Source organism: Triturus cristatus, chromosome 10 (genome assembly GCF_964204655.1).
Source record: "Triturus cristatus chromosome 10, aTriCri1.1, whole genome shotgun sequence".
In the NCBI taxonomy this organism is placed as follows: Eukaryota; Metazoa; Chordata; class Amphibia; order Caudata; family Salamandridae; genus Triturus; species Triturus cristatus.
The window spans coordinates 650076004-650088069 of NC_140593.1; the positions used below are offsets into that span (position 1 = coordinate 650076004).

Below are 12066 nucleotides of genomic sequence, written 5' to 3' on the forward strand. Positions count from 1 at the left end.
CAAGTGCTTCCACACAGACGTACCGTGCAGACACTCCACTCACAGAGACGTGCAGATCCTTTTCTGAGACCGACCCTCTCTGCCCCGCCCCTCTCTCACACAGGTATCCCCTCGCTAACACAGATGGAGGTTTCGTCTCTCTCTCTCCCACGCGTTCTCCCCTTTGCTTTGGCTCCTCGCTCGGTAATTGAATCCAGGGAGGGCCGGGCTGCTGGGGCTGGCTCCGCCCGCTCTCAGGGGCCCTGTGGTAGGTAGGGCAGCCCAAGCCGACCTCCCAGAGTGGGAGAGCCCGACCCAGCCCATCGCCGGCAGCTCTGGAGCAGGCAGGGCAGAGCACAGTGTACTGTCCAGAGTCGGTACCTGCACACCGTCCGGAGCAGGAGGCTGTCGACACCTGCCGCCCCTGGGATCACCTGCGCCGGGGATTATCCAGGAACTCTGCCGGGCCCCGCTCTGCCAGTACTCTCCTCCCCTCGGTGTCTGCACCCGGAGCCCCGCGAGCCCCCCGCCCCCCAGCACCGGCGCAGTCACGATGACCTCCCTCTTCAAGAAGCGGACCACGGGCAAGTACAGCCCCACCGTGCAGCCCAAGACGTGAGTACTCGCGTGCGCCGCGCGGGGAGGGGCGTTGAAGTCGGGTGACGTTCGGAACCTACGTACATAGAGGCTAGAAGCACGAGCAGTCAGCAGCCCAGGCTCGGCGCGTTGCATCTTCGCATCCTTTACTACGCTGGCCTCCGACTTTTACTTAATTTTGTAATCACACTCGAGTCATAGTGGGTTTGTGTACTGCTGCTGACGCCTTGCCCCTCGGAACTCCGCCTGTGATCTGGGGTTAAGGGCGGACGGTCACCATGTTTGTGATGATTGCCCGTGTGCTTTTGTGACCATGGTCTGCGAACTCCACCTGCAACTGCCCGCACATTTCTTGCAGTGCAGGTTTTGGCACAGCTGTGGCGACAGTGTGCACACACACTTGATGGTCTGTGCACACAAGTGATACCTGTGCGCTATTGTGATGGTATTGCATACTTGTATTGAGAGTCTGTGTGTACTTGTAATGGTGTCTCTGCACAAGTGGCCGTCGTAGGTATTTGGCTGTGCACACTATTCAGTAGTTTTACAGGGATAGGGTTACTTGTCAACCAGATAGGTATCATCATGGGTGGAGACTTGTAACTAATACACAACTCGTTGGTACTGATTTTATCGGCCTCTGAAGGATGAAAGGCGAAAACAGCCCGCTTTAGATGCCTTAACTCGCCGAACCACCTTGAAAGTCAAATTCGGAAACATACCTATGCTCATGTCTCAAAGATCAAGGGGCGGGGGGGGGGGGTAGGGTGGAGATGGGAGGACCAGCCCCTCCTTGTTGACAATCTATGTCTTCTCTCTGTTGGGTGCGGCCACCATTGTCCAAACGTGGGAGCGAGACTTAGGAGTTTTTATGCACAAGGGCCACACCCACTTAAGAATAGCCTGCATAACAAACATTCTTTAAAAAAAAATCTCAATTTTTGCCTGCACCCTCAGTGTTCACCGCTCGAAGCGCATCCTCCCCTCCCCGTACAGCAGGGGCGTCATGAACCCACCCCAGCAGTACAGCCGAGGCCGCCACTGAGGCTCTGAAATGTCAGTGGTTCTTTGCTGTCACCACGGCCTTCAGCCGACAGCGCACAAATAACAACGTGTCAGAGTAAGGAGTGATGGAGGCTTACAAACAGAGATGTCAAAGTGGGCAGAAACAAAAGGGGCACAATCATAAGTGAGTAAGATAGACAATGATGAGAAAGACATTATGTACATGGAGAAGGGGGAAGGAAAGGTGTGCAAGGAAGGATGAAATCAAGGCCGGAAACAGTAAGGAAAGGAAGTAAAAGTAAAGGGAGGAAGGTACAGTGAAAGAAAGGCGGAAGAGTGAAAAAGATGTATGGAAGAGTGAAAAGGTGGGTGGTGGGATGTATGGATAGATAGGCGGGTGATGGGATGTAAGATTTATGGGTGAAAGAATGGATGGATGGATGAAAGGATGGAAAGGTGAAAGGATGGATGGATAGATTAGATGGAAATATATTGAAAAACAACAACCTAGGCAATCATGGAAGATAAAACTGATTGTGTGTCTCAGGGTCTAAAAGTGAAAACTGAAAGCAACAATGACCATATAAAGAATATGTGTTTGTTTATTTAATTTCATTCATTCATAAAAAGTGCATAAAAACATCATATTATTCTACATTTGTCTAAACTAAATTCATAACATTCATAAAAAAATAATATGTATATATAAAAGTAAACAATGTTGTGGCGTGACTGTTTGCTATTCGGCGCGCGTTTCGGCGTGAGTTACGCCTTCGTCAGGAGAGAGCCACAATTCCTGTGCTCCAGAGTAGGGCTACTGGAGATCAGAAGACTGAAAATGTCCTCAATTTCCTAGACGATGTTGTGTTGATCCAGCCATGAGTTCTAGAACATATAAGTTAATGCGTAACAGTGCTTCATAGATTAGATGAGATGGAAAGCAATACAGAACGTTGAAGCAGCCCCTTCTAAGGACAGTCCAGCCTGCTTGCTTCATTTGCTTATTGCTTTTAGGGTCATGGTTCAAAGTGGGGGTTCTTTTTATTTCCTGCCCACTGCCGTGGCTACAGCCAGCAACACTGGATCTTTATGCAACAGAGATGTATGACAAGTTAGTCATTGTAGTGCTCGGTGGCGCTCATGGGCTCAGCATACCTACCCCATAGCCACCGTCTCACCTTTGCCCCCTTCAGTCAGACTCTAGACCGCATTTACACCAGAACCAAAGAAGGTTCCGCAGGTGATGCAATCCGCACCACAACAGTGTGTGTGTGTGCGAGAGGGAATGCCTCTCATACCGCGCTATATGCATAGGTCGGCAGAGTGAGAGATGCTATACCAATAAAACCTGTTATTTGGAGTAAGTGCAATAATGCATGCAGACCCCGTGGATGGAGTCGTCTGTAACTAGAGTGTTGGGGGATATTCCATAGTAGTACCATCGTAGGGGAGACGGGCGTGGGACCTCTTGCCCCAGGTGCTCGTAGTCTCGGGTGCTCACGCTCTGGGCCGATGCAATACGATTATGCTCGAGTGCCAGGCAGAGCCGCATTTATGCACAGAGCCGGTAGTATGCCGCCTGTTACCACTGCTGGGGAGTGGAGAGGCTGTACATGGAAGGAGTTATGCCCCCTGCCCTTCCTCGTAGCACTGTGCACTCTATGCATCTGCTTAGATACTGCATATCACTGAAAACACAGTGTCATACTGAGCAATGGCCCTGCCTCAGATGCACACATCTGCTCCATTTCCAGCGCCACATTCGGCAGCGCCCACAACGCGCTCCTTGGAAGCCGTGAGGGCACAGGCTGCCCGCCTGGTCTGCCCACCTCGATGCCGTTGTAGAAGAAAACTGACAGATTTTCCCACCTTGAAGTACATTAACTGGTTGTCCCGGTTTAAGAACCACAAACTAGCTCAAAATTATACTAGTTGCCTAAGGTTTTGACATTTGGACTTCTTAGAAGCTGAAAAAACTCATCCTTGGCACAAAAAGATCGCCCTATCCAGATCCTTTTTGTGTCATGCATCGAGGACACACAATGCCCCCTTCTCCTCAGAAATGCATCTTTAAAAAAACGACCTAAATCTGTTCATTGGTTAAAACACCTTGTCCTCACGCTCTGGCATGTGTGTCTCTGTGCCTGCCTTCCTCCTCCTTAGCGCTGTTCTCTCTTCCCTGACTCCTCGGTCGAGGCGCTTTGTGTGACAGGGTAAGGCTCTCCTGCCCATGCTTTGATCCGAGGCTCTGCCTCCTCCTCTGAACAGGCCGCTGTTCTCGACGACACCAAACGTCTCCTTTAACATCGGCTCACTTTACTCAATGTAAACCACCTACTGTTTACGGTTGAGAATGTCTGTCATTCATTCAATGCTTATTTCACTGCTTAAACAATGATGTTCCAAATGTCTAATTTACCAGCGCTCCCTCTATGAACCCTGTAGATACTCGTGGTTCGCTCTATAGTTGTATTGGTTAAGTACGATTTCCACTATTTTTGTTTTAAGATGTATTGTCATCAACGAGCACCTCGCCTCTTATTTTCTTTAAATGTCTACATTATTATACTAACCCATTGTAGTAGCCATGTTCATACCCCTATAAACTCCCTCTATCCGGTGTCCTCTTGTTAATGTGCACATGTTAAACTGCTGTGCGTAGGGTTGGATGTACAGAATGTACGGTAGTGACTGTTGTCCTTGTGTTACTAACCACAGTGTCCAGCATTGTGCCATCAGGGTTTCTAATATGTTTGAAAAGTTGTCTGCACGTTTAGTCCTATTTTGCAGAGTCGGAGTCAGGGACTGTGTAGTCACAGTTGACTCCACTAGTACGAAGGATGAGACGTTTGTTGTTTTACTAACACATTTTGCCAAATTTGTTGATTTTTCTAAAAACGTTGTCCCCATTTAATGCTCTGAATAAAGCTTGGTGAAACAAATGTGTCCTCCTAAGGTCCACAGGTGGAGTTTGGAAAGCGGTGAGCAGAAACCTATCCACCCCTAAGCGCCCCCCACCCCCCAGCATAGTGAGGCGGGCTCCACCAGCATCATAGATGGATTGGCAAAGCCCCTCACTGCCATACTCTGCTGAGGGCGCATAGGAGCCCCCGCCTGGCAGCTCCTTGGATAACATGTCAGAAAAGCCCAGGTGTGCAAAAACATCGAAGAAACTATTGCGAGCCCTTGGCTATTATAGGATGTTTTTTTTGCTCAAGGCATGACATACAAAGAAGGCAGGATAGCTGCACTGCGTTCCTGCTCAGAGCAGGGGGCCGCGTCTCTCGGAGGGAACGATGGGGTTGGGGGGTGGGGGGGGTTCAAGTGCAGAGGGATACCTGTCAGGGTATAGACTATTGCAGCATGTTGAGTGAGGGTGGGCACACTGATGGTTGAACTAATGCTACATTGTGACAAGTACACAAAGTACGGTATATGTACAGGGGGGACCAGTGTGTACACAGTGAGAAGGTGTGTGCCTGGATACCCTACAGGTGATTAGCAGCGCTTTATAAATTCCGATTGATCGATTGATAAAGGGTTATTCAATACTGCACTGTGGGAAGTACACAGAGTACGGCATATGTACATAGTGAAGCATGGTGTACACGGTGAGAAGGCGTGTAAGGTGACGGAAGCTGCGGTTCTGCCATCACAAGGTCAGGCTGCGAGCCTGGTTTTGGGGCAGGCACTCTGATTCGCATGGGCAGTGTGAGGAGAACACGCGCATTCGTGTGAATATTTACAGGGTTAAAAGGGTAATGCAGAGCTCCTCAAACACAAGCAACCCCCTGCCTCATTCTCAGTGACGTTCTGGGGGAGAATGCCGCAGGTCCCTGCATATCACCAGACGAGATGACACAGGGCTAAGTAGTATTTCATGGGAAACAGACCGGGAATTACGTACTACACAATGTATTCATTACGCACTTAGGTTTTTAATACTAGCTTGACTTGTCATGCCAGTAAAGTGTATTTTGTATTGTTTCGATTGTGCACGGCAAGGGACGCGTTCACTGTGAGGGTTATGTGAGAGTTTGGGCAGTGAGCAGGATGGCGGGTTGTGCGTCCTGCACTAGAAAGACCCCGCCAGCGCCGAGCTGTGACCTTGACTTTCTGGTGCTATATTAAGTGCCACTTTTCGTATTACAGAGTTCCCTGCCGCTCGCGGCTGGCACTATTCCTGGCTGACACCCAATCCCGTCTTTCCGAGAAAGCGGAAGAGGGGGCGGGCGTTGGGAGACGCTGCAGGAAACAAGCTGACAGTAATTTAATTTGGATTTTATATATGGCAGTGTTACTCCATTGAAGCCCTCACAGTTGGTGTCTGATAAAAAGATTGACCTTAAAAACTAAAGAAGTTAAAGCTGAAAGATAATATTTTAAAAACCATTGGAAACGCCTGGACACTGATGTTGTGAGTAAGGTACAGGATTGGGCTACGGGTTAGTGCTGCAGTTCAGTACAGGCCTGGTTTTGGGGAGGGTTAAAGTCCGTATTAGAGGAGTTACCTTTAGCCCTGAGGTCAGGGATGGGGCTTGGCTAGAGATATTTATTTAGGATTAGGCTAAGAATCGGGGGTCTGAGGTACGGACAGGCAGGTCGTAAATACTGAGTGCACCTTGGCACTAGTCAGTGTGATGCACTCTATGTACTAGTAGGTCACGTCACAAAACGTCCATTTGCAGTGGTCACAAAACGACTTCATTGATAAATATTAGGAGGACGGTTCGCAATTAGGGACTCCCTGCGATTGGCTACGGACTCAGGGACGGTGCCCCACAAGGGACAGCAGACCGCCATCCCTGTGTTCGCATTACTAAAGGAGAAACGTTTTTTAAAGGAACAGGTGCTGCTTTGACAAAAAAAAAATCATTTTTGAAGGCGCTAGGAGCCATGCAGGGGCATGTGGACCACGGCCTGCTACCACCGAGCGACAGGATAGCAAAAGGGCAAGATGACACTGGGAAACTTCAACTTTTTAAATCAGGTACCACTGCAGCTCGGGTGTCCGTATCAGATCAACGGTTTGCAACTGCAATTGGGCTTGCAAATCAGACACACGTCAATGTGAACATCGTAATTAGGAGGGACTCCCCTTTCACACTCCCTCCCAGCTCTGATTTGGAGTGAATTACAAAACCCGTTTTGTGAGTCTCAAAGACTTTTCTGACTTGTAAAAGGCTTTGCCATGTTGTAAAATGGCGTTTTTTTGTTGCAGATCCTGTATTGGGCTTCGTACCGGCAAAACACCTATGTACAAGAGACCCTTAGCAACTTGTAAAAAAAAAGAAAAAAGCTATTTTTGTGGTCGCAAACTCTGTGATTTTGTGAATTGTAGGGTTTGCGACCTCAAAAGGGCTTTGTGCATCAGCTCCTGAGATTTTGTTGGGATTAGTGTGAGGGCTAGCCTACAGTGTCTAACTAAATCTTACTTATGGGTTTAGTTTTTGCCTATAATTCTGAACTTGTAATTAATGCAATGTCAAGGAGGTATGATACTGCATTTTCATGATTTTTATTTTCAAAATCAAGTTTTCAGACTGTGTTTTTAAAGTTTTGTTTTTAATTTATAATCGACTACCATAATAATGCGTTACAATTTTCAGAAGTGAACCCAGAGTATCATTAGCACCTATTTTTCAGAAGTGAGCACAGAGTATCATTAGCATTAATGGATACACCCTGAACTTGTCTGTTCACTTGCTGCTACTGGTGTCGTTGTTTGTGGAGTTGTGAGGTGTCGAGAGAGGGTTGGTTACCGGGAGAGTCATCCATCAGGGTTTGGTGAGAGTTTGAAGGCTGTGATAAACACTGCTTTCCGGCTGTTCTTGAAATGCAATAATGTAGATGACGAGTGTTTTTCATTTTGGTATTAGCCAAGACCGTTTATTTTTAATATACAATTATATAATTATCATATACTTACAAATGGAGCTTTCTGGCATCTCTCTTCATCCATTAGTCTGTTCAACAGCCATTCACATTTTACTTCCGTCCACCACAGCATACAACATGGGTACCTGGTTGGCCCATTTGAGCAAGTGGTTCCATTCTCTGTGAGTAATAACATTCGGCCAGAGCACAATGTTATTACCTAGCGAGAAAGTAGTCCCTTTCAATACTGGGGCAGGGACTTGTGTATGCTCTTTTTTTTGTTTCATTTTTATTTAAAGGATTATCTATTTTATGTTTTTTACTAACTTAAGCTTTGTGAGGGCCCCAGCACTGCTATCAGTCCCTCTCCTCTGCTTGAAGTTCGTGTTCCATGCACACACTGCTTACCGTCGACATGTTTTGAATGGTGTTCCAACTCATTCCTAAATTACCATACTTATACAAGCCGTGACGATGTTGAGAATGGAAGGATTTTAATTTTCCTCAGCAGTGACCCCTGACGAAGGGCGCTTCTCAGCCCGAAATGCATTGGGATTTCAATAAAACACTGCTGGTGATGAACTTTGCATCATTCGTATTCTTTCAAGAGGCCTGGATGGGCACAGTTTGAATATTAGAAACTTGAAAACAGGCAGTAATTTCCGAAAGTGGATTCAAATTACAAAAATGAAATGAAGGTTAAAAGACGATCAATATAGATTTAAATGATTATATGGATGAACTTAATGGTATACACGATCGCCAAAGAAGGCGGCGTTCTGCTGTGCGTCTGGTTGGGGGCAAGAGGCTGCCCCATTTCTAGCAATTGTTGTTTATTCTAGTGGCATTTGGGCATGCCACATTACCAGTCTGCACGCACTCTTGGAATACTTGGATAAACTTTGTAAATGACTGACTACATGGTGTGCATCCCAACCCCCTCAATTGAATTCTTAAAAAGTTGCCATTTCTATAACACCTGGCAGACGCGTTTCGGCTGAATGCCTTCCTCAATGCCAGCTTTGTGAAACAGAGATCGCCATCAGTGATTTGAAATACTCTCACATTGGCTCCCATTGGAGGATACTTTGTGGTCATAGAGAGAAGACTGCAGGTTCAAGTTGGTACTCCATCGCTGCCGGCTGTAAATACTGTCCCCTCTGACTCGTATCTTTCCAATATTCATTCAGACGTGTAATCTCCAAGACCACAGGCAATGATAACCGGCCAAACCAGAGTTGCTCCGTAAGAAATGTAACTGGTGTTGCATGCCATACAGAGGGACGCGACATGTGGATCCTAGTTATCAAAGGATCCCCCAAACCTTTAGCTCAAAATGTGTTACTAAACATGTAATTAACATAGGCATGCTCTGTGGGGCTAAACAAATGTGCAGAGAGATAGATTTTACAGTAAATTCTTCTCGGATATTAGATCTCCTAAATGAGAATACTATGTATTACGACCTGTTGTGTAAATTGACAAATGTTACCAATAGTTCTTAATGAGTTAACTCTGATAATATTCAGACAATCATTACGTGCCCCTCTGATAAGCAATAGCACAATCAGCTAATATGAAATGTAATGTTGCTTGAAAAGCCCTAAAAACTGGTAATGTAGACGTGACCGCGTCTGCGGGTGTGGGAAACACGAGCCCGGCTGGCGTTCACCCCCAGAGCAAACCTGGCTGCGGCCTCTCTTCTTGGTAGTGCTCAATCATTTCAATGGCATGCTAATGAGTTGGCATATACGTTTGCCCCAATCCCTGAAACTGTGATGGCCCTATGTACTCTGCTTCAGGTTGTCGCCTTTGTTAAGCAGGGGGCACCAGGGTACCGCTGCCAGGACTCGGAATAGTGGCAGTTTTATTAATGATTGCATTCAAGAGGGCAGTGGGAAGCCTTGCACAGAGGCTCTGATGATGCTGTGGCATTGTAGCCGCCACGCCACCAGCCCCCGGGGACTCCAGGCTACTTTGGGCCACTGACCTGGGGTTCCTTAAACCAACTGTGAATGACCCATTTACCACTGAGGTCTGATTTATGGGGAAACATGATCCATTGATTAAGGATCGATAGCTCCATATCAGGAATATGCTTTAACTACCTTCTGGTTTCGCAAGAATCATGCGGCATTGGCTGCTCTTACCACATGTAAATGCTGAAGACGGTTTACAATCCTCCTCCTCATAAAACGCACCCTCCGCATGCTATGTGCACAGCGGCCCTCCTCAGCTCAACTCAAGGCTATTACTGTTGTCCTTACCCCGTGCTTGCAGCGAAAACTCAACAAAATGTCGATTAATGAAACGGAGATGGTGAGCTGTGCCTCCTTTATTACCAAATTCATCCCTAAAAAATGACATTTACTCAAGCAATTGCAGTTTAGAAGTACTTGTACTGGTACTTTGTTTGTTAGCCTCGTTTTCACACTCAGTTCGAACATATCCACATTGTGTACAGGCCAACAAATGCACTTTGGATGTTTATAGTTTTTAGGGAGCCCACAGTTATCAATTCAGTGGCAGTATTTGCCAGTGGCAGCTCTGTTTCACGGGATCGTGGCATGGAGTTGCTTAGAGAGAAAGAAATGCCTTCAGAGCTAGACGCGGCCGAAACGAAGCAGCATCAATCTATATGGACTCAGTAAGGAGGGATCAATAAAGTGGAGGGTGGGCGGGCTGATCAGCGACACAGCGGCCATTGAGTGACATCCCGCCGGATATTAGCTGGAATAGGGCCACACCCAGAGTCTGTCAGCCACAGTGCATGGTTCCCACTCTGCCTTCACCAGGCTGAGGGTAGACTGACACTTTGTCGGGTCTGATTGCTAGGAGCGTCACAGGCCCTTTGTGAATGTATAAAGAGCAAACACCATTGAAAACTTGAAACCTTGGACTATTTCCTATGGCCCTTTCACTTTCGCTGACTGGGGACTGTATGCACAGCCTGTGGAACTGAAAACGGTGTAGGAGCTATTGAGTAATGACAGTAATGGGATTTTGCTGGTCATCTTCGCTCTAATCTTGTTCTCCAAGAATTAAAGACAAAGTGTTAACCTTTGATGTCAGAAAGAGAAATCCGTCTGGTGGCTGAAAATTCACAGTTTGAAACTGGAAAATCTAGAATCAGTCTGGGCTTCTCTTCTTGACCAAATTGTGTGATTCTAGGCAACTACTTTTTTCACAGAGCCTCCGTTTTGCTCATCATCACTTATGGGAGCGCCTTCTACTAAGCAAATGCAGGTTGTGCACTGTACAAAAACCTCTCTTGTGTTTAATTTAATTGCCTTTAATGTTGATCTGTCTTTGTAAAAAATATAGGCCGCATACAGGGTACATATGGCAACTGACTTGCCTCTTGGGGCCAGATGTTCAAAGCTTAGTGTTTGCGATTACCAAATTGCAAAGTTTTGCAATTTGCTATTTGGTAATCGCAAACACTAATGTACGAAAGTGTGTTTTACACTTACTGCGATTCCCAGTGGATCGCAAATAGACATACCTAATGAATATGAATGAATATTAATGAGGTAGGTCTCAGTTGCTTGGTCTTTGATCCATGCGTTCCAGCCGCATCATGGCCATTTTAAATTTATTTAATTTACCTCAAAAAGCCAAATTTGCTCAAGACTGTTGCTTACGTACTGTTGCTTATGAACCTGCCTCGTTCCAGTAGGCCTGGAAGATAAAGACATTGGGAGGAAACAATGCCATTGCTAATATACACTAGATCAAACTGAATTGTTGTCAGTTTATACCATGAGTTGTCATACTCGCTTCAGACATTTAGCAGAGATGTGCTTTAACTCGTTCCGTGCTCATGACGGAACCACGCCGTCATGAGCCACGGTTGCCGTGTGCTCATGACGGAGTGGTTCCGTCATGCTGCGGCCGTTGGCGGCCGCGCCGCCCACACGGCGCTAATTCCCCGCCTGTGCGGGCGATTAGCGCTGTGGGCGGAGTCATGACGGAACCACTCCGTCATGAGCACCGCCCAACCGTGGCTCATGACGGAGTGGCTCCGTCATGAGCACCGCGCCACCGCGCTGCCCCCCCGCACCCCCCAGCGCTGCGGCGGAGGGGTTAATATTCCTGATGCAAAACTGAACTTCAATTGAGAACAGTACTTTTACCTGTCAACTGTCAAGCGCTTCAGTTTTCTGATGCATCTGTAGTTACATTCATTATCACATTTAGAGAGCAAAGGGTGAATCCTTCTTCGTTATTGGTTAACAAAGCCAGTTACCTCAAGTAGAGTTGCCATTGTCATCAATATAACAACGTCATCATGCAATTTGATCTGCATTACACATTTTTACAGACCAAAGGAGATCCACCAGTTTAGGGAAAAAGGTGCAAAGAAGAGTTTACTACCTATCTAACAGCCATAGATGCCGGCAAGATGCATACTGAAAGGAAAAAAATGCATCTTGCTCTACCTACTAGGTTCAGAAGGTCAAGAAATGTTCAGATCCCTTCCCAAAGTACCATCGCCCAATGAGGAGGAGGATCCAGATGAATTTGAGAAGGCAACGTTGAGGCTAAAAATAGGGATCAAACCTACTATAAGTACCACCCTGGAAAGATACCACTTTTATACCAGGA

At 46.8% G+C, this 12066-nt stretch overlaps 1 protein-coding gene across 1 annotated transcript in view; it reads left to right on the forward strand.

The window, feature by feature from the left end:
* The first annotated feature begins 282 nt into the window (after window positions 1-282).
* PPL (periplakin) overlaps window positions 283-12066 on the forward strand; it is a 302110-nt gene continuing 290326 nt past the window's right edge. The window contains exon 1 of the mRNA XM_085632211.1: window positions 283-594. Within this exon, the coding sequence (XP_085488337.1) occupies window positions 533-594 (62 nt within the window). The 5' untranslated portion in view covers window positions 283-532. The remainder of the gene's footprint in view (window positions 595-12066) is intronic.